The sequence below is a fragment of the Eleutherodactylus coqui genome, chromosome 8 (assembly GCF_035609145.1).
Source record: "Eleutherodactylus coqui strain aEleCoq1 chromosome 8, aEleCoq1.hap1, whole genome shotgun sequence".
Taxonomy (NCBI): domain Eukaryota; kingdom Metazoa; phylum Chordata; class Amphibia; order Anura; family Eleutherodactylidae; genus Eleutherodactylus; species Eleutherodactylus coqui.
This window is the reverse complement of record NC_089844.1, coordinates 95,206,941-95,226,949: the sequence shown is the minus strand read 5'-3', so window position 1 is coordinate 95,226,949 and position 20,009 is coordinate 95,206,941. Positions and strand designations below refer to the sequence as shown.

Genomic DNA, 20,009 nt, shown 5'->3' with positions numbered 1-20,009 from the left:
ATATCTAATTTTTAGTCCTCTCAGGACTGGTGGGAGGAACTGGCTGCAGTGCTGTGTACTATAGACTATGCAGAGACCTGAAGATTCCCTTCTCTAAATGTCTATAACACACACACACAAACAAATTCATGTAGAATAGTGTACAGCAGGACTGTGCAGTGTAGATGTGATTTCAGGAAAACCCAGCGTACATTGACTATTAGCTACAGGAAGTGTCTCTTTTTTACTCTCCCCTCTGCTCTCTAGATTTTTGAATGAGCACAATGACTTATCCCACATCTGCACATCCTGTTCTGCCATTGGTGCATACAGGTTCAGATTAAGTCAGCTATAGGCCTTGAGCTGTAGGAGGATTGTGGGCCCTCCCACTGTAATGTTTTAATAGAATCTGGCGCTTACTACATAGATTTCTAAACAGAACCGAGGTTACAGCATAGACAGTAACAGAACTAAGTATATCACATTGATACAAAACCAAGCTTACTGCATAGAAACAACAACAGAAAAGAGCTTTCTACAATACCAGAACCAAGCTTACTGCATAGATGCAGTAACAGAACCAAATTTTCTACATAAATATGGTACCAGAACCAAGCTTACTACATAGATACAATACCAGAATCAAGCGTACTGCTTAGATATGGAAACAGAACCAAGCTTACTACATAGAGATGGTAGCAAAACTGAGCTTTCTGTATAGAAATGGTAACGAAACTGACCTCACTACATAGATAACAGAAGCAAACTTTACAATACAGATACAGTAATAAAACCAGGGTTACTATACAGAAAACAGAATGCCAGATCCATCGTATGACTGAAACAAAAGGCACCAGGTGGATCCAACTGACTATAATGGATTCAATCTGGCTTTTGTCCAGCTTTCCTCCACCTCACCGGCTGAAAGCATTGTGCTAATGGAAATTTCCCTCAGATCCTTGGTGATGTCTTTTAACCCTTTCCAATCCAATTTGTATCCCGGTTTTCCTAGGGGGCTTACTCTTTTTCTGCCGTTATACAACGGCGCTATATGCTGGCTAAAGCCAGTACTGCATGAGGTGACACGTTGGAGAGGCTCCGACAGCAGAGAGGCTGGCAATATACAGTAAGAGAACCCCGACGGGCGTCTTCCAACATCGGAGCTGTACAGCCTTAAATCATAACGTCTTTAGAGGTCAGACAGTGGATTGGAAAGAGTTAAGACTACATTGTCACTAAATATTGTCATTTAGGCTGGCAGATACATTTGTAAAAATGTATGTTTTAATGCAACCTAAGGTAGAGAATTTGGGCTCTTTTTCGGTGTATGGTACTTGTATGTAGCCATTAGAGATGAGCGAGCGTACTCGCTAAGGCAAACTCCTCGAGCGAGTAGTGCCTTATGCGAGTACCTGCCCGCTCGTCTCTAAAGATTCGGGTACCGGCGGGGGGCGGGGAGCGGCGGGGGAAAAGCGGGGAGGAACATGGGAGAGATCTCTCTCTCTCACTCTCTCCCCCCCGCTCCCCCCTGCTCACTCCCACAACTCACCGCTCTCCCCCGCCGGCACCTGAATCTTTTGAGACGAGCGGGCAGGTACTCGCATAAGGCACTACTCGCTCGAGTAGTTTGCCTTAGCGAGTGCGCTCGCTCATCTCCAATAGCCATACATCTTAGACATATTTGACATTTTAGGATCATGGCAGCAATTAGGTAGGCGCACTGCCACAGTATTTCTACTTTTTCTTGTTAGTACTGTGTAAGTATAAGGCGAAATGCACACGGGCAGATTTTTGTTGCAGAATCTGCGGCAGGTGTCTGGTCATGGATTCCGCAGCAATGTCCGTCCATAGTATGCAATGTAAAATCATTCTTCTACACACACGAGAGGAAATCACTTGTGATTTCTGCTTGCGGATTAAGAATTGCAGCATGCTCTACTTTTGTGTGGGAGTCGCGTGGACGGCCTCTAAGTCAATGAAAGCCATCCGACCCGCTGTGATTTTGTAACTGACATTTCGGAATCACCGCGGATCTGTGTCATCGCTGGCGTGGCATGCTCTGCACTGTGCATGTGTACCAGCTGCCACATTCGTGGCACAGAGGAGAAAATATCCGGAGAGGTACGCAGGGGTCACTGGCCGGCACCGGGTCGGATCCCGCAGCAGAATCAGACACCATTGTGGGCATTTGGCCTAAAAAGTATTCCAGAGATTAGTAAAGCCAAGTTGTAAAAGAGGTTGCCGCACAAATAAAACGGGTCGAGCTTTTCCAACCCCAGCAGAACGATTTTGCTGTGGAAAATTTCTGTTGGTCATATATGTGAAATTATAACACTATGCCATAAGCATGCTGGGGTGAACTACATACATATCTATGAAAATTCACTTCGCATACAATATATGTACAAAATGCCCATGACAGAGACAATTCAAAATCCTTACCTTCCTTGTGACCATTAACTGAAACTATATTGCGTTCATCAGCCACTGTGAAAGGAAATCACATATAAATATCATTAGCTCGTTTCCCTTTAAAATCTAATCTTTAACACTTAGTGGCATAAAGAAAGTATTTGCTGTAAAATTGGTCATTATTAGATGTATACTTAAACCTCCTTACATATGAAACCCACATCACAAGACGTGGAAAATCTGACTTGCTGAGGGTTTTGGAATACTGATTGAAATTGTTTTTATGCTTTTGCAGTCTACTCTTTGCTGGGAATGGGGAAATATTTTGCTTGGATGTCTGCTGATTTTCACATAAATCATTGAGATCTCTTTGCAAGTTTATTTCATGAAGGGCTGCTGGATTTTTCTGCAATTGCAGTGGCTTTAAGCCATGTATAAGAGTTCTTCAAAGCATGAAAATAAGTCAGGCAAGGCATATCAATACGTCACAGCCACTGAACCATAATCTGCAGTCTTGAAACTGGACAAGCCATTGCTATTATTTATAGGTACAGCTAAAAACGTTGACACTGGTGTACTTGGACTAGGCATGGCCAGGCAAAGAAAACAATATCAATTTTGAAAACCACAGTCTCAGCGTGCCTGACCAGGAACTTGCATCAACTATCTTCTGAAGATTAAACTTGCCTTCACATCCCTACAAGCTCGGTGCTGTAATAAACCCAAATTGTCTGAACTTTCTGGAGAAGCATTTGCTTTCCCAAGACCAATAAAACTATCTGCATGGAATGTCCTATAGAGAAACTCCATCCTCTTCTATAGATTGGTGCAAGAGAATGAACTTAGCAATTTAAACGCTCGCTTACAACACACTGCACATCCCTAAATGCATCGGAAAGCACACTACTGTGATTGCACAGCAAAGAATTTACTAATATTTACCACGGAGGGAAACAAAATGCAGTCAGGTTTAGTCTTCTACTCAAACGACTCCAGCTGGAGTCATTTATGTTTATGGACATTATCTTACTGCATGACCAAGAGTTCTCCGTGCACCCGGGAATACAAACGGGGCTTTCTGAATATACGGTTACTGAGGCGGCAAGTTTCTATTTTGCAATATTGTTTGTGAAGTGAGTTTTAATTTGTCCTATCACTTGCCTTCCTCCGTTCCCCAAGATAAGTGGTGCCATAGGTGCATGGAAACTGCTTATTTTACCTGCTCTAATATCTACAAAGTAAATTAACATAGAACCAACACATTTCTTGTGTGGGACGAAAATGTCGTGCAGATAACAGCCCTGTTAAAGTCCGGTATAATGAGAATAAACAGTCAAAAAAGAGAGCTAGCTTCTAATTTGGGGTATTTAAAAATCTGAAACTACATAGCAAAAATACAGGGTGGGCCATGGAAAAGTAGCCTGCCTCAAATCCCGGTACCATACGCCTTAACCCCTTTAAGACATTAAGGACACGGCCTATTTTGGCACAAAGGATGCAAAGATTTGGGGGGGCGGGGGGTTATTTCCACTTTTCAAAAGCTGTAACTTTTATATTATTTTTATATTATATTTTTTAGGTTTTTCCACTTTTACACAATGAAAACCTTCTTTTGTATTTTTTTTTTTTTTACATTGTTGCACGCTCACTCTGTGAACTTTTTGCATGTCGCGATTAATCGCAGTATGTTAGGGGTTAAGAGTAGGGATCGATGTGCTCATTGATCCCTGCTGTTGCAATGGGAGGCTGGCTATCATCCACAGCTGGCTCCCACTGTGGGATTGGTGTAAGCTCTCTTCTGAGCCCATGCTGTTAAACAGGACATAAATTTATGTCTTGTTGCATTAAGCATCCCCAACCAGGATGCAAACTTATGTCATGTGGTGTTAAGGGGTTAAAGGAGGCTGTAGCCCTTCCACTTTATCTCAGCAGTATAATAAATGAAACCTGTGCTGTGATTGGGTGCTATGGGCAAAAAAGACAGATTTTCTTTTAGACAGCTTTCATAAATTCGCTACATGGTATTCTTCCTGCAAACAGTGAATATGTATTGTAGAAGACTATGTGCAAAGCAGATCAATTAGGGAAATGCAAGAGGACTTGATCAACAAGTTGATAAACGTCGTATTTAGAGCCTGGTTCACAAATGGTGCCAAACCAAGTCTGTCATAAACATGAAGAAACTGAGGCCCCTGGACATCTGAAGTTGTCTGTGGTATTCAGCAGCTGATTGGAAACAGCCATCGAAAATCGACTGGGAGTTTATATATCATGAATAGAGATGAGCGAGCACCAAAATGCTCGGGTGCTCGTTACTCGAGTCGAACTTTCAGTGATGCTCGAGAGTTCGTTTCGAGTAACGAACCCCATTGAAGTCAATGGGCGACTCGAGCATTTTTGTATATCGCCGATGCTCGCTAAGGTTTTCATTTGTGAAAACCTGGGAAATTCAAGAAAGTGATGGGAACGACACAGAAACGGATAGGGCAGGCGAGGAGCTACATGTTGGGCTGCATCTCAAGTTCCCAGGTCCCACTATTAAGCCACAATAGTGGCAAGAGTGAGACCCTCCCCCCCCCCCCGCACTGTCAGCATAAAGATCGTTCTCCTCTGCCACAGCTGTAACAGCTGTAGCAGAGAAGAACGATGTTAGCCCATGGGTGAGTGAGTGCTGCCTCTGATTGGCTCAGCGCAGGGCCAATCAGGGGCAGCTCTCAGCTGTCATTCAGCTGAGAGCTGCCCCTGAGCCAATCAGAGGCAGCACTCACTCACCCATTCATGAATTCATGAATGGGTGTGAGTGAGAGCTGCCTCTGATTGGTCAGGCTGTGACCAATTAGAGGCAGCTCATTCAGCAGGCGGGGATTTTAAATCCCCGGCTGCTGAATACTACTCACAGCTGTTCAGATCAGTTCAGGAGGACTGCCGCCGGCCGCGCTGAACTCCGTCTGCCGGGACCAGGTGAGTATATATATTTTTTTTAAGTTTTACACATTTCTGGATGAATTGCAGCGAAGGGCTTATATATTTAAGCCCTACCCAACAATTCATCCCGCAATCGCCGGCAGCCCATTGCTTTCAATGGAGCCGGCTGTATTGCCGGCTCCATTGAATTCAATGGGCTAACATCGTTCTGCCGGGACAAGGTGAGTATATTTTTTATTTATTTATACACATTTCTGGATGAATTGCAGGGAAGGGCTTATATATTTAAGCCCTTCCCGACAATTCATCCCGCGATCGCCGGCAGCCCATTGTATTGCCGGCTCCATTGAATTCAATGGTCAGTGCTCGTTTAATCGAGACGAGTACTGCGTGGTGCTCGTCTCGAGTAACGAGCATCTCGAGCACCCTAATACTCAAACGAGCATCAAGCTCGGATGAGTATGCTCGCTCATCTCTAATCATGAACGATTCATGAACGATGCATCAACGAGTGCTAAAATTTCTGGACCTGAAACCATACTGAATAACGTGTGCAAGAACTGAAAATGCTCGACAAAGCTGAACAAGTACATTTCTGTACATGGCTGCTGACTATAATTGCAGTACTTATTGCAGTACTTTATGACGGATGAAATATGGTTTTACCTATTAGGTAACATGATTTCATAGAAAAAGAGGTACTGGCCTGAAAATCTCCACCTGATTCATGAAACTCTACTGCATGACTAGAAAATTGGAGTTCGGTGTGCAGTGGCAGGAACACAGATAGTGGGGCCAATTTCCTTCAAATCAACTGTGAATACTGCGGTTTGTCTGGACATGTTTGAACAATTTTAGGACCAAACAACATCATAAGAAAGAATGTATTGTTTTTCTTTTCCCCAACAAGATGGGGCAACATGTCACACCTCCCATAACTCACTGGCACGAGTTCATGAATTGCTTATGGAAGAGTGAGCTGTGAGCAAGGTGTTATGGCCAGCACGTTCCCCAGACTTGCGCACATGTGGGGAAATTTAAAGCAGAAAGTGTATGCCAACAATCTGCATACCCTGGATGAATGCAAGGAAAACATCACAAACACTATGAGCAGCATTAGCATTGAAGAGCTGCAGACAGTATCAACCAATACGTTAGAATGTGCCTACAAGTGTGTAGAAGTGAAGGAGGACCACTTCCAGCATCTGTTGTAACATGTGGGTAGTAGATCAATAAAGTTTTGGGAAAAAAACAAGCCACTTGTTTATTCTTGCTGTCGTAGAATTATCAGAGGCAGCCAACTTTTCTTTGGCCCACCCTGTATAACAGGAGAGATTTATCAATACCAGTGCAAAAGACTCTCCACCTCGCCATACTGTGCACATCTCCAGCCCCTTTACCCTCTGTATCACCCCATTACTTGGAGTATGTAAGCTCGTTGGAGCAGGACCCTCACCCCTATTGTTTCCATCAACTGATTACTATATGTAACCGTGGTTCTGTAATGTTTGTATTTTGTCTTTCTGTATTCCCCCTGTCTATGTAAGCGCTGCGGAATATGTTGGCGCTATAGAAATAAAGATTATTATTATTAAAAGAAAAGTTGGGTAGCTGTTGGGAGTAACCTTTCAGATGCCCTTTGGACAACATCAACCTGATTGAATGACAAGAGCAACTATCCACTTTTCCTTTGTAACATTTTTGAAAAATCTCCACAATTCGGGGGTTTATAGAGCTCTGCTTGCTTATACGGTATACATAAAAAGTAAAATGTTAAGATGGCGGCAAACTTGAAGGGAATGTCCTGTTTTAAGTCCAACTCTCCTCATTTTAATACCAGCCACAAAGAAAAAAAAGATTGTGTTTAGCTTGATGAGATATACAGAATAATTTAATCTCCAACCAGAGCAGATGGCACATTAGGAGTAGCATTTTGAGATTTCCAGACTGTTTGGAAGGATTTTTTTTATTTTTGCGCAGAACACATTTATCCCCATGCCATCCAAGACAAGTAACTGTATATCAACAATCTCTATCAATGGGATGTGATGTTGCTATTTAAGCATAATTTGAACTGGATACGTGCATATCAAAATGTTCAATTATGATTAATCTAGAGGCAATTCAGATGTTCTCTTAACCCCTAAAAGGCGTGGAAAATTTTTAATTAAATGGGTTGTACACATTTACTGTACAAAGAAAATTGCTACTTTCTAACAGAAACATCACTAAATGCGCCTAGAGGTTGTTTCAGTTATTGCAGCTCAGGACTATTACTGAATACCGCAACACCAAAAAGATATGTGCTGGGTTTTTTTTTGTTTTTTTTTTAAACAAGCCATTTGAGTCTACAATCTGTCTATTTAAGTTGGAAGTTTCATGACTGATTACTTTTATTACAACACTGCAATTTTCCATACCAGGCTATCATGGTGATGTTATGTGGCAAAGTTGTGAAATCCTTAGATCTGTGTTACTAAAATGGTACCAAATATAAGTGTCAGGCTCCCAATATTAAAAAAATAAACACTTCTCCCCTTCCTGTTAAAAAAAAAAAAAATCACAAAATTGTTTAAAAAAAAAAAAATCAAAAACGAATTACCAAAGCTCCTCCCCATCCAGCGCAGGAACACATTTATCAGGCCTTCTGGGTAAAATAGGTGACCTATCGAAATGCCACAGGAAAGGTGATAACTTGATCGGTGAAAGCCCTCACTGATCGCAAGCATGCAGCCACAGAGCATCCATAGCAGAAGATGCTCATGCATACCTCCACTACATTCACTTCAATGGGACCGCAGGGGATAGTCAAGTTCAAGTACTTGGCTATCTCAGAGGATGGCTTGCTTTGTTGGGACAAAACCTTTAAACAAAATCTTTGTTTTAAGCACTAATGACTGCATCAGTCTAAAAGTAACGTGTATTTGGTATCTTTAGATTCTATAGTCTTATATTATTTCATATGGTACATTAAATTTTTTTATTTGTCTCCATTTTTCCTTTATAATGCAGGCAGTGCTTCCATTTTAACCCTATAAGAAAAGTCTGAATGTCTCACAAAAAATGTAACAACAAGCTGTTGGTGTACTATGATAAAAAATCAACTTTAGGGCTTATTCAGATGACCATATATCGGCCGGGTATTCACCGGCGGGGAAAGCGGGGAGGAAGGGGGGGGGGGGATCTCTACCCCCTGCTCACTCCCGCAACTCACAGCTCATCCCTGCTGGCAACCGAATCTTTTAAGACGAGCGGGCAGGTACGCGCAAAAGGCAATACTCGCTCAAGTAATTTGCCTTAGCGAGTACGCTCGCTCATCTCTAGTAATATTTCCTACATACTGCAGATTGGAATCGTTCTGCACTCAGTACTAACATAATGTAATACATCCGCTATACTCTTCTGTCCTTGATAGGTGGCATGAGTATACTGCAGATCTCAGCCCTAAAATGACACTCCTTTATAATTACATAATATTTCATCTGTAAACTGTTATCAAGTCCTATTTCCATCAATATATCTATCACTTTATTGCATCTACATCTCATAATTTTTTAAACAGAACCTATTATTGTTAAAACAGGTCAGCACAGCAGAAATATGCTGATGAGGTCCATTCCTTGATGTTATTACAATGGCTGCGGTTCTAGTCGGGAATACAGAGACAGAACCTATCAGTCAGTCTTATGTTAAGGCGCATACTTGTTAATATTCAGAAAAAAAAGTGACGAATCCATTGTGCAGTTCTCTATCACTGTACTTGTGTGAGATCCTTCCTGAATGCCTGAGATTAGTGTTTATAATGAAGATTGTTATGGGACTTCCCTCTGCTGCTGTTTATCATAGTGATAGTGGGTGGGTAAGAAACCCTTCTAGGACATGGCCCCTATCTCTTCTTGAGAGTGCATTTCATTACACGGTCATTACAGCCTCCCTCACATAGGCTATTAGGACTACCAATCTCCAGGGCTTCCAGAATCACAGACTTAGGGTGCGGGCAGACGAGCGCATGAACGGCGCGTTTTTGCGACCAAACGTATATACGTGACCATCTTAGGCAATGGTTTCGAATGTATTCATTCACATGGGCGATTTTACGGCGCGTAAAAACGGCAATTCGAAAAAAAACGGAACATATGCGACCGAAATACGCGCCAACGCATATTCGATCGCCGAAAAGACCGTTTGCAAAGTAGGAACAAACGAAAATACGCTTTCTAGCTCTGGTCGTGATCGGTGAAAAACGATCGCTCGGGCGATTATACGTTGCGCTCGTGCGAACGTAAATACGCCTACGCTCGTCTGCCCGCACCCTAAAGCTCTGAGGATGGAACCCACCCCTCCACTATTGAACCCCTTAGAGACGGAGCTTTTTTGCTTTTTTCCATTTTTGTTTTTTCCTACTCCCTTTTAAAAAATCGTAGCTCCTTTATTTATCCATCGACGTCGCTGTACGTGGGCTTGTTTTTTGTGGGCCGAGTTGTATTTTTCAATGGCACTATTTATTGTACCATATAATTTACTGAAAAACGTTTTAAAAATTCTTAGCGGAGAGAAATGGAAAAAAAAGCGACATTCCACCATCTTTCGGTGCGCCCTGTTTCTACGGCGCACAAACTCCAACAAAAACGACCTGATATTTTTATTCTATGGGTCAGTATGATTACTACGATACCAAACTTATATAGTATTTTTTTTGCTGTAGTACTTGTATTTTTTTTTTAAGATATTTAATTTTTTTCAATTATTTTCTGCGGTCATTTTGTGCGCGCAATAACTTTTTTATTTTTTTGTCGACGTAGTTGTGCAAGGGCTCATTTTTTGCAGGATGTCCCGTAGTTTCCGATAGTATCAATTTGGAATACATACAACTTTTTGATCGCTTTTTATTGCATTTTTTCTGGAAGACAGGGTAACTAAAAAAGTGTAATTCTGGCGGTCTTTATTTTTTTTTTCGGACGACGTTTACCGTGCAGGAAAAATAATGCACTACTTTGATAGATCGGACTTTTACGGACGCGGCGATACCAAATACATTTTTTTTTTTATGATTTAGATTTTTTTATAATTGATATGGCAAAAGGGGGGGGGGTGATTTAAACGTTTATAACTTTTTTTTTTACAATTTAAAAAACTTTATTGATCTTTTTTCTTACTTTACTTTGAAGTCCCCCTGGGAGACTTTAACATGCGATGCTTTGATCGCTCCTGCAGTATGACGTAATGCATTACGTCATACTGCTTTTTTACAGGCAGTCTATCAAGCCACCCTGTGTGGATGGCTTGATAGGCAGTCTGCTAAGGCAGCCCCAGCCATTCATTAGGCCCCCGGCTGCCATGACACCTGCACGGCTCCCCCGATCTCACCGCGGGGGGGCCATGCGGGACCCCCAAACAGCGTTTGGGGCATTTAAAGGGTTAATAGCCGCGATCGGCCGAACGGCCGAGCGCGGCTATTGCCCGCGGTTGTCAGCTGTAATAAACAGCTGACGCCCGCTCTGAATGGAGGGAGATAGTGGCGCTACCTCCCTCCATACACGTCCTGCAACAGCAGGACGTAGTTTTACGATAGCGCCGTCACTAAGGGGTTAAAGTCGCTTTATTGAGAACAGAACATATGAAATTATGTAACTCAGTGACAACCCAAGTGTAACATGGTTCAACTATAGTATCATCATATCTGTGAAAGGCTAAAAGGCACCTAGATGGGTTGAAAACCTCATTTGGTCCACCAATTGCTGAAAGACGTTTTGAGTGTGGGTTTTAGTTGATGAGCCACACCAAATTCCCCAGATTTAATAGAATTTATCTGGGCACTTTCTATTTTTGTATGCCATTTTTTTTTCATATGGGAGAATAGAATTGACTAGATTACGACATTGGGAGTTGTGTCACGGGTCTCCTATCCATCCAGGGTAATGCTACAGCCTTACAGGCCAGAAACAGCACCTCGCCAAGAAAAATGCAGATATGGAATTGCCACTGCTCTTCATCCAGTATACCTAGCAGTCATTCAACAGGGTTAGGTGGATGTGGCACCCTTAATAGTTGTCCCAGGAAGTCTATAACCTCCGTTCAGAAGGAGCATATCGTTGGTCAACTCCATATTAGATGGTTAAAGTTAGCGTTGGGTGCCTGACAGCGATAACATTGTGTGTTAGGGATTCTATTCATCGGAAAGAGTTTGCTTGGTGTAAAGTAACATTGATATATAATGTGCAATTGAATTATCTTGTTGTTAGCTGCTGGCGAGACTGAAGTGTAGGAGGACATTGCAGTACTCTACTCTTTTTCAGAAAAAGATTATTTCTCGCCATTTGTCCAAGACAGCCAGCTCTACATGTGAAATTTTAGCTTGGATGAGGTGCATATATATCTGAGAGATTAACCCCCTAGGTCCCTGCGTGAGCACAACTATCAAGGAATAGGTGGAAAGGGATTGATGTGGCTCTGTAAATTAGGCGTTGAGCACATGCCTTAGTTGGAGGTATCTGTAGAAGCTGGTTCTAGGGATCTGGTAAAGCTGCTGCAGCTGCTCAAAGGAGGCAAAAACTCCATTTATCTATACATGTTCCAAGGAGGTGTTTCCAAGATCTATCTAAAATTGCATGCCTGGGAGGTTCAGCACGTGTGGGAGTGCTCTATTAACCCATATGAGGGTTTACAGGGGAGAGCCTTCATACCTAGTGATCTATTTACACATCTGCTAGACTCTAGTGGCCAATCTGTATATTGGGAGCAGCAGTCTAGTATGCAGGTCTGTTTTTTTCCAGTACAATACAGAATGAAGTCTCAGATAAGAAGCACATCAAAAGATGTTCTGAGTTTGGAGATCTGAATCAGAAAGCCAGTGGTGAGTGTTTTTAATTTGCCCCGCCAGGTAGTAGAGTGTAAAGTCGGGTAGTGCCATGCCTGTCATATCTTTTGGGTGCTGTGAGGTTTCCAAACGAAGTTTCGCTCTGGCCTTTCCCCAGATGAATGAGGGTAATAGAGATAGTATCACAAACATTTTTGTAATAAAACTATTGTATCTGCATGTTCCAAGCAGTACAGGAATTTTGGGAGGATTATCATCTTGATAAGATTGATTCGGCCTGCTATCAATAGGGGCAATGAACTCCAAAACCTAAATTCATTCTAAAGGAATGGAAGGAGAGGGGCCACATTCATATTGAAGTTGCAAGCAAAGTCTCTAGATATGTGAATTCCCAAGTATTTAAAATGTGGGGAGACTTAGAGGTTACATATCTTATCCCCCATGGTCCAGTCTCTTTTTCACAGCGGCATAAACATGGACTTTTGACAATTTATGTATAGTCCTGAAAAACATTCAAACCTATTAATCAAGTAGAGAGATAGCATGTGGAAGAGTTTTCTTAAGATTTGACATAAATAAAAACAAGTCATCTGCATATAGCCGGACTCGGTTTCCCCTTGTGCCTATTACTATGCCTTCATAAATGGGATCTTGACGAAGAAGTAATGCTAGCGGGTTCTATGGCCAATGCGAACTAGAGAGGCGAAAGAGGACAGCCCTGGTGAATTTCCCCTGGTCAACTGAAAGGGGGTAGAAGTAATATTATTTATGAGACTATAGCGACCGGAGAACTACATACTAGAGAGAACAATTTAATAAATATTTCTCCCAACCCAAATCTTTGGAGCACCACCAGTAGATAAGGTCCCTCGACTGAGTCAAATGCCTTGGCAGCAACAAGGGAAGCTAAAGGCCAATCAGACTGCCACTTCCACCCCACTTGTTTGACTCACCCTCCCCTATTTAAATACTGACATCATCAGGCGGCATCCTCATAGCTCATATATTTCCCTGAAGACGCCATTTAGGTGGGGGGATCTCTGTTCTACCTTTTAATATCAGTATTAGACCGCAGGCATTGCTATCCTACACTATTAATCATTTGAGTCATTGCTGTTACTACAGTCATGTAGTTTCCCTCCATGTTAAATGCTGGAGGATGGTGTGGCAGGTCCTAACAATCAGATCATTTAGTCAGATGATATAGGTAGTGCTTTGGAGGCTTCCCTGTATCTCCAGCTAGAATAATGTATTTGGTGCTATCGGTCTCTAAGGGGAACACGCACCCAGTTTTTGATGATTTGATCATCCTCTCCAGTACTGACCTGCTGAATAACACGTTAATATAACTATAGACGTAGAGTCATTGTTCTCAGTAAGAGAAACTAAGTAACCTTTTAGATATGATACCTTGTTAATGGCTTACAAAAATACATGATGTTATAGCAAGCTTTTGGATCTTCTATGGACCCTTCATCAGGCTTAGTTTCATTAAGCCTGACGAAGATTCCATAGAAGATCTGAAAGCTTGTTATATCATGTATTTTTGTAAGCCATCGAAAGGTATCCTATCTGCAAGATCATTTGGTTTCTCTTACTGAGAACAATCACACTTTGCTCTACTGGCTGCCATGATACCAAACCTTTTTTTCTTCTTTTTCCCGTATAGCCATAGACTGACAGTTATCTGAATATGGGATAACACTGATAATGTGGATAGTAATAAATCACTTCTTAAAATTATATATATATATATATATATATATATATATTACACACATACATACATACATACATGTCTGCAGAGTATGCTGGGCTTTTAAATATTTGTGCTTTCATGTGCAATCTTTGTTTTGGTTTTATTCCATGTTTTCCACCCATATGCTGAAATACAGGGTTTTTTTTTTTAACCCTTTACAATCCAATTTTGATTCAGGGTTTCCTAGGGGGCTTTCTCTTTCTGCCATTATACAATGGCGCCATCTGCTGGCTAGAGCCAGTACTGCGGTATGTGACATGCTGGAGAGGCCCCTGACAACAGAGCGGCCAGTAATCTACAGTAAGAATTCCCTACCGGACATCTTCCGACATCAGAAGCTGTACAGCCTTCAATCAGAATGTCTTTAGACGTCAGTCAGTGGATTGGAAAGGGTTAAAGGGGTTGTCCCGCGGCAGCAAGTGGGTCTATACACTTCTGTATGGCCATATTAATGCACTTTGTAATGTACATTGTGCATTAATTATGAGCCATACAGAAGTTATAAAAAGTTTTATACTTACCTGCTCCATTGCTGGCGTCCTCGTTCCCATGGAGCCGACTAATTTTCGGCCTCCGATGGCCAAATTAGCCGCGCTTGCGCAGTCCGGGTCTTCTGCAGTCTTCTATGGTGCCGCTCGTGCAGAATGCCGGCTCCGTGTAGCTCCGCCCCATCACGTGCCGATTCCAGCCAATCAGGAGGCTGGAATCGGCAATGGACCGCACAGAAGCCCTGCGGTCCACGGAGACAGAGGATCCCGGCGGCCATCTTCAGCAGGTGAGTATGAAGACGCCGGACCGCCGGGATTCAGGTAAGCGCTCTGCGGGTTGTTTTTTCAACCCCTGCATCGGGGTTGTCTCGCGCCGAACGGGGGGGGGGGGGGGGGGGGGGGGTGTTAAAAATAAAAAAAAACCCGTTTCGGCGCGGGACAACCCCTTTAATCAACACAGCTTGTATTTCTAAATACTGTTTAATTTTGGTGTGTACCCCGATCTCCTAGAAAAGGACTTACCTGATTGGATATATTGTCTAAACAGTGTTGCAGAAAACTGTGCTATAACATTACACATATGAAAATCTGCTAAAAAGAAGGTACCCAGCCAGTCAGACTAATAAAATTAAAGAAAAATTAAAAATCAGCGATTCTGGAATTAATCCAAAATCTTCAAAAATATTAGCGAGTAGAAAAAAAATGCCATAATACTAATTTACTTAACATCATATACAGTAATCAGGGACTCCCTTATTTTGAGGCCACAGAACCTGAGAAGGAGAAGAGCTAGCTGCTGTGATGAATTCCTATTTCTCAGATAATAAGCATTGGTGGGTGGAATTTGATGAGGTTAGCCTGTTTCCTGTAAGTGAGGATTTGGAACAAAGAGAGAATTAATGTGTGACAGGAAGCACCTAACAATTTCACCGTAAAATAAAGCATTGCGCAGTCCAGGACAGCTGCTGAACTGGCTCCGCTCCGTCTGCAAAGGTTATTCTAAAGCTCATCATTTCTTATAAGAAAAATCCAATATATTTATAAAAGAGGCAGAACTAAAACAGGAAAAATAATATGTTGAGGAAGTAATAAGAAACAAGGGTGCTACAGTCTTCACTAGATACATACTTACCCTTTCCAGATGGGTTACCATTTGTTATTGCATATAATGCCACAATTATTATGTTGTGCACAGAATTTCTAATGAAGTAGTTTAAATATGATGCTAGTATCAAAAGGCCTTATTCACAATCTAGCATGTTTCTGAAATAGTTTGGACACACCGGTCATTCAGAAGAGTATATTTATGTTGTTTCTAAAGGCCCATTTAGACACAACGATTATAGCTCAAAAGCCACCTTTTGAGCGATAATCGTTGTGTGTAATTGCACTGACATTGTGCAGCTTTCGTTATGCCGTCGCTCATCGTTCAGCATGCTGAAAAACAACGATGAGCCTTATCAGGGATTCACATCGGGATACAGCTGATACTATTGTATCAGCTGTATCCGCTCCCTGATCACAGGCTGGGTAAGAAGAACAGTATGGTCCAGCTCTGTTCTTCATAACCGGCACGGAGCGCTCGGCTGTATAACAGCCAGGCAGGCACTTTGTGCAGAAAGCGGGACACCCCGCTTGTCTTCTGCATCCTCTGCTCCAAGTGCTCTGTCGTATAACAGCCAGGCGCTCGGAGCTGGCAACAGGTGGATGCAGAAGACAAGCGGGGACACCCTGCTTGTCTTCTGCATCCTCCGCTCGGAGCGCTCGGCTGTATAACAGCCGGGTGCTCGGAGTGGGGAACAGCTGGATGCAGAAGACAAGCGGAGACCGCCCACTTGTCCTCTGCATCCTCCGCTCGGAGCACTTGGCTGTATAACAGCCAGGCTAAAAAGAATTACAGTAAATATGTAGGTAAATACTGGTGTCCTACAGTTGTAATGTCATCTATAACACATCCGTTTCATGGATACAGATGAGACTATGTTACAATAGGCTCAACTGAAACTGGTCAAAGACTCAGTAAAGACGTCAAGATCTCTGCATTCTAAAGGTACTTTTACATAGTATGACTGTTGGGTGCGTAAGCACCTGACAGCCGTGCCAGCAACTATTGCTTATGTGATTTACATAAAAGAGATAGTCATTCAAGTCAATGGGGGCAAAATGGGCTGGGGATTGTTCCGACCCTTACGGCTCCATTCACAGCAATCAGGTGTCACTCAAGAGATCGAATGACTCCTGTTTGAAACGGAATGACTGCTGAGCAGCTTCTAGCTCAGTGACCTGTTAATGGGTCATGTGTACACAGGCCAACAATAAGCCAATATTTTTAGTCTGAGTGATCATTCGGACGACTATTGGCTCCTTAAAGGGGTTTTGTCATTTAAATAAATAAATAAAAAATCAACACGTTCCTCTTCCTCCCCAGGCAGTCTACTTACCACATCTTCTGCTCGCTGATCTTCTCCAGTCCCCTGGATCACCTCACCGCAAGCTGGCTGGATCTTCTTCTTCTTCTTATGATGCGTCTGTTCTCTGCATTCTTCTTCCTGCTGGTCAGTGTAGGTTACATCACTAGTGGACTAACGTTCACTGCCTAGGAAGGGATGCCGATTTATTGCCAAGACTGCGCATGCACGTTGTCTCGCCGTGAGAGTTCATGTACTATTGCAAAGACACAGAGCGCATGTACAGTTTTGGCAATCCATGCTAGGCTATGAACGCTATGTCACCAGTGACGTAGCGTACATTGACCTTCAGGAAGGAGACTGCAGAGAATGGACGCTGCGTTAGTGGAAGAAGAAGAATCGGCCGGCTGGAGGTGAGGTGACTAGGGGGACTGTAGGAGAGAGGAGAAGATCGGCAGGGAAAAGATGCAGTAAGAAGACTGAAGGGGGAGGAATAAGGGAGTATACAATTTTTGTTTTCTAATGACAGAAACCCTTTAAGGGACAGCAAGTGACCACTCTTCTGTGCCATTGGCCCCCCTCCAGCACTGCCAATGGAAGCATCCCTGTAAGCAGCCCTGTCACAGAGAAGTACCAGGTTCATCACATACAGTTAGAAGAAAAGGAGGGAGGTGAGCACCAGCTTGCACACAAAGAATGAACTTTGATTACCATCATCGTCACTTTCTCTTCACAGTTCACTCTGCTGCTGTCTCCTGAGCCAGACGCCAGCACACAGAGTGCCTCTGACACTACTTGTAGTTGTCCAGACCTGAAAGGCAAAGCGCCTATCAGCAACACTTAGCTATTTAGTGTCAGAGGCGTTCTGTGTACCAGCACCCGGCTCGGGAGGCTGCAGAAGCAGTCAGATGATGTTAATAACAAAGTGATATTAACTGAAGTAATCAAGCTTCCTACTTGTGTGCACGTTGGCGACTCTCTCTCCCTCTTCCCTACTAATTTCGCCCAGGGCAGACTCCCTGCCTGCCCACCTTCCCCCCAGCTACGCCCCTGCAAGACCTCAACAACTAGGTATTTCTGAAGGACTCTACAATCATGATAGCTATTGATTTAATAAGTAACAGCATGGAATATTTGTAAGGGAATAAACACGTTATCACAACACTATTCTCCCACTGTTTGTATATTTTCCATTATTTTTAAAAGTATGCGTCTTATGAAACATTACAACAATATATATATATATTTTTTATTATTATTTTTCTCTCTTTCTCTCTCTCTACGGGATGCTTTTGCATGGAATACCAGACTATTACGCTATTCCATACAGTGAAAAAAATCCACTGACTTACAATAATTAACGTAAAGGCCTCAAGTACTATGTTACATACTGTGGCCAATGGAGTTGTCTTCAGTAGAGTATTTCAAAGAGTTTCTTTAGATATCGAGTTCTAAAGTAATGTCTTTTCTTCTTGGCTAACCATTGTCCTGCTTATTGATTGAAATAATGACACATTCTAGCAGACGTTTGATATTTTTATGTATTGACTTTGGTTTATCTTTGTGCATGTTATCTGTATTTCTAGGTTGTCTTTTAATCTTTCTATCACCTGCAAAGTGTGTATGAGTTTCGAATACGTCAATCATTTATCATCTAAAAAGAAAATGTATCGTTCAAATCCTTTATCCAACTAAATAACTTCTGGACTTTGAAAAGGCATTTGTTTGAATGTAGTAAGAATGAATCTTTCTGGATTCCACTATTAGATGATATCGCCATTGCCGGACATATAGAGGAATATTTCGCACTTAATATTGGTTCAACAAACGTTTGTGGTCTGAGATGCTATGGAAGCCTGCCTCCGAGGCCTGTTGATACAGAACATTTGTAGAGTAAAGAATCAGAGCAGACCAATATGAGAGGAACTCCGTAAACAAGTGACTGAAACTGAAGCAATTTTTATCAACCAACAAACAGATGCTCATAGAGCAAACTGTTTGTAGGAGGGAGGAGAATTACAATCGAATAGCCTTGAAAGAGATATTTCTCTCAGAAGCACTACTATGAGGAAGGGCAGAAAGTTGGTCACTTGCTGGACACTAAAGCTAAATCACAGTTGTGGGCTTTTTATGTTTCATGCATAAGGACAGAATACTACAGAATGTATACAGAGGTTTGGACAACATCCCAGGTTACCTAGAAATTGGTCTAAGTCTGCACTGTTACCATTAGATAAAGAGGATACAGAACTAGATCAAGAGAAGATTCCATCGAGATGCACTGATATTATCAAATACTCAGGCATACATGTGATCACATCCCTGTTAAGGACTCTGTTCAAATGATTGCAAATGAGTGATAATCATTACGAGTAATGAGCATGTAATAATCATAATGACTATGAGTGTTTAAATATTGAACCACTCTTACTTAAAGGGGTTGTCTCGCGAAAGCAAGTGGGGTCATACACTTCTGTATGGCCATATTAATGCACTTTGTAATATACATCGTGCATTCCTGATTGGCTGGAATCGGCACATGTGACGGAGGCGGAGCTACGCGATGACGCGTACAAGGGGGCGGAGCCAAAACGCAGCTGCTGCCGAGCAGAGCCGAAGGGAGAAGACCCATCTGCGCAAGCGCGTCTAAAAAAGCAAGAAGACACCAAAATTAGACGGAGCCATGGAGACGGGGACGCCAGCAACGGAGCAGGTAAGTGAATAACTTCTGTATGGCTCATATTTAATGCACGATGTATATTACAAAGTGCATTAATATGGCCATACAGAAGTGTATACCCCCACTTGCTTTCGCGAGAGAACCCCTTTAAATTAAAGAAAGAATCATCTGCCTGGTGTGAACTTCCAATCTCAATAGTGGGGTGTGTACATCTTATCAAAATGATCTGAATGCCCAAACTGTATGGAAATCACAGCTATTTTTCATCACGTTGATAGTTTGCTTTGTAATTTGATGACTTAAGGGAAGTGCAACGATTATATTGGAGATTTTGCAACAGAATTAACCGGAAGGGGGGTTGGCAGAACCACATCCAGGTAACATCAATTTGAGACACACCATGGTTATTTCATTTGTCAAAATGAGAAGGTTTTTGCAGATGGAAATTTAGGTGCATAAGACCAATATCACAAATATTAGTAGAAGGCCTCCTTAAACCATTCTCGACTTTACAGAAAGAATTTGATTTTCGAGACAACCA

At 42.3% G+C, this 20,009-nt stretch overlaps 1 protein-coding gene across 5 annotated transcripts in view; it reads right to left on the bottom strand.

The window, feature by feature from the left end:
• Nucleotides 1–20,009, bottom strand: part of PARD3B (par-3 family cell polarity regulator beta) — a 1,131,600-nt gene that overhangs the window by 656,778 nt on the left and 454,813 nt on the right. For 4 of the 5 annotated variants that reach the window (XM_066576075.1, XM_066576074.1, XM_066576077.1 and 1 more), the window contains exon 16: nucleotides 2,422–2,466. The exons of the other annotated variant lie outside the window; for it this stretch is intronic. In XM_066576075.1, the coding sequence (XP_066432172.1) occupies nucleotides 2,422–2,466 (45 nt within the window). The remainder of the gene's footprint in view (nucleotides 1–2,421; nucleotides 2,467–20,009) is intronic. 5 annotated transcript variants of the gene reach the window in all.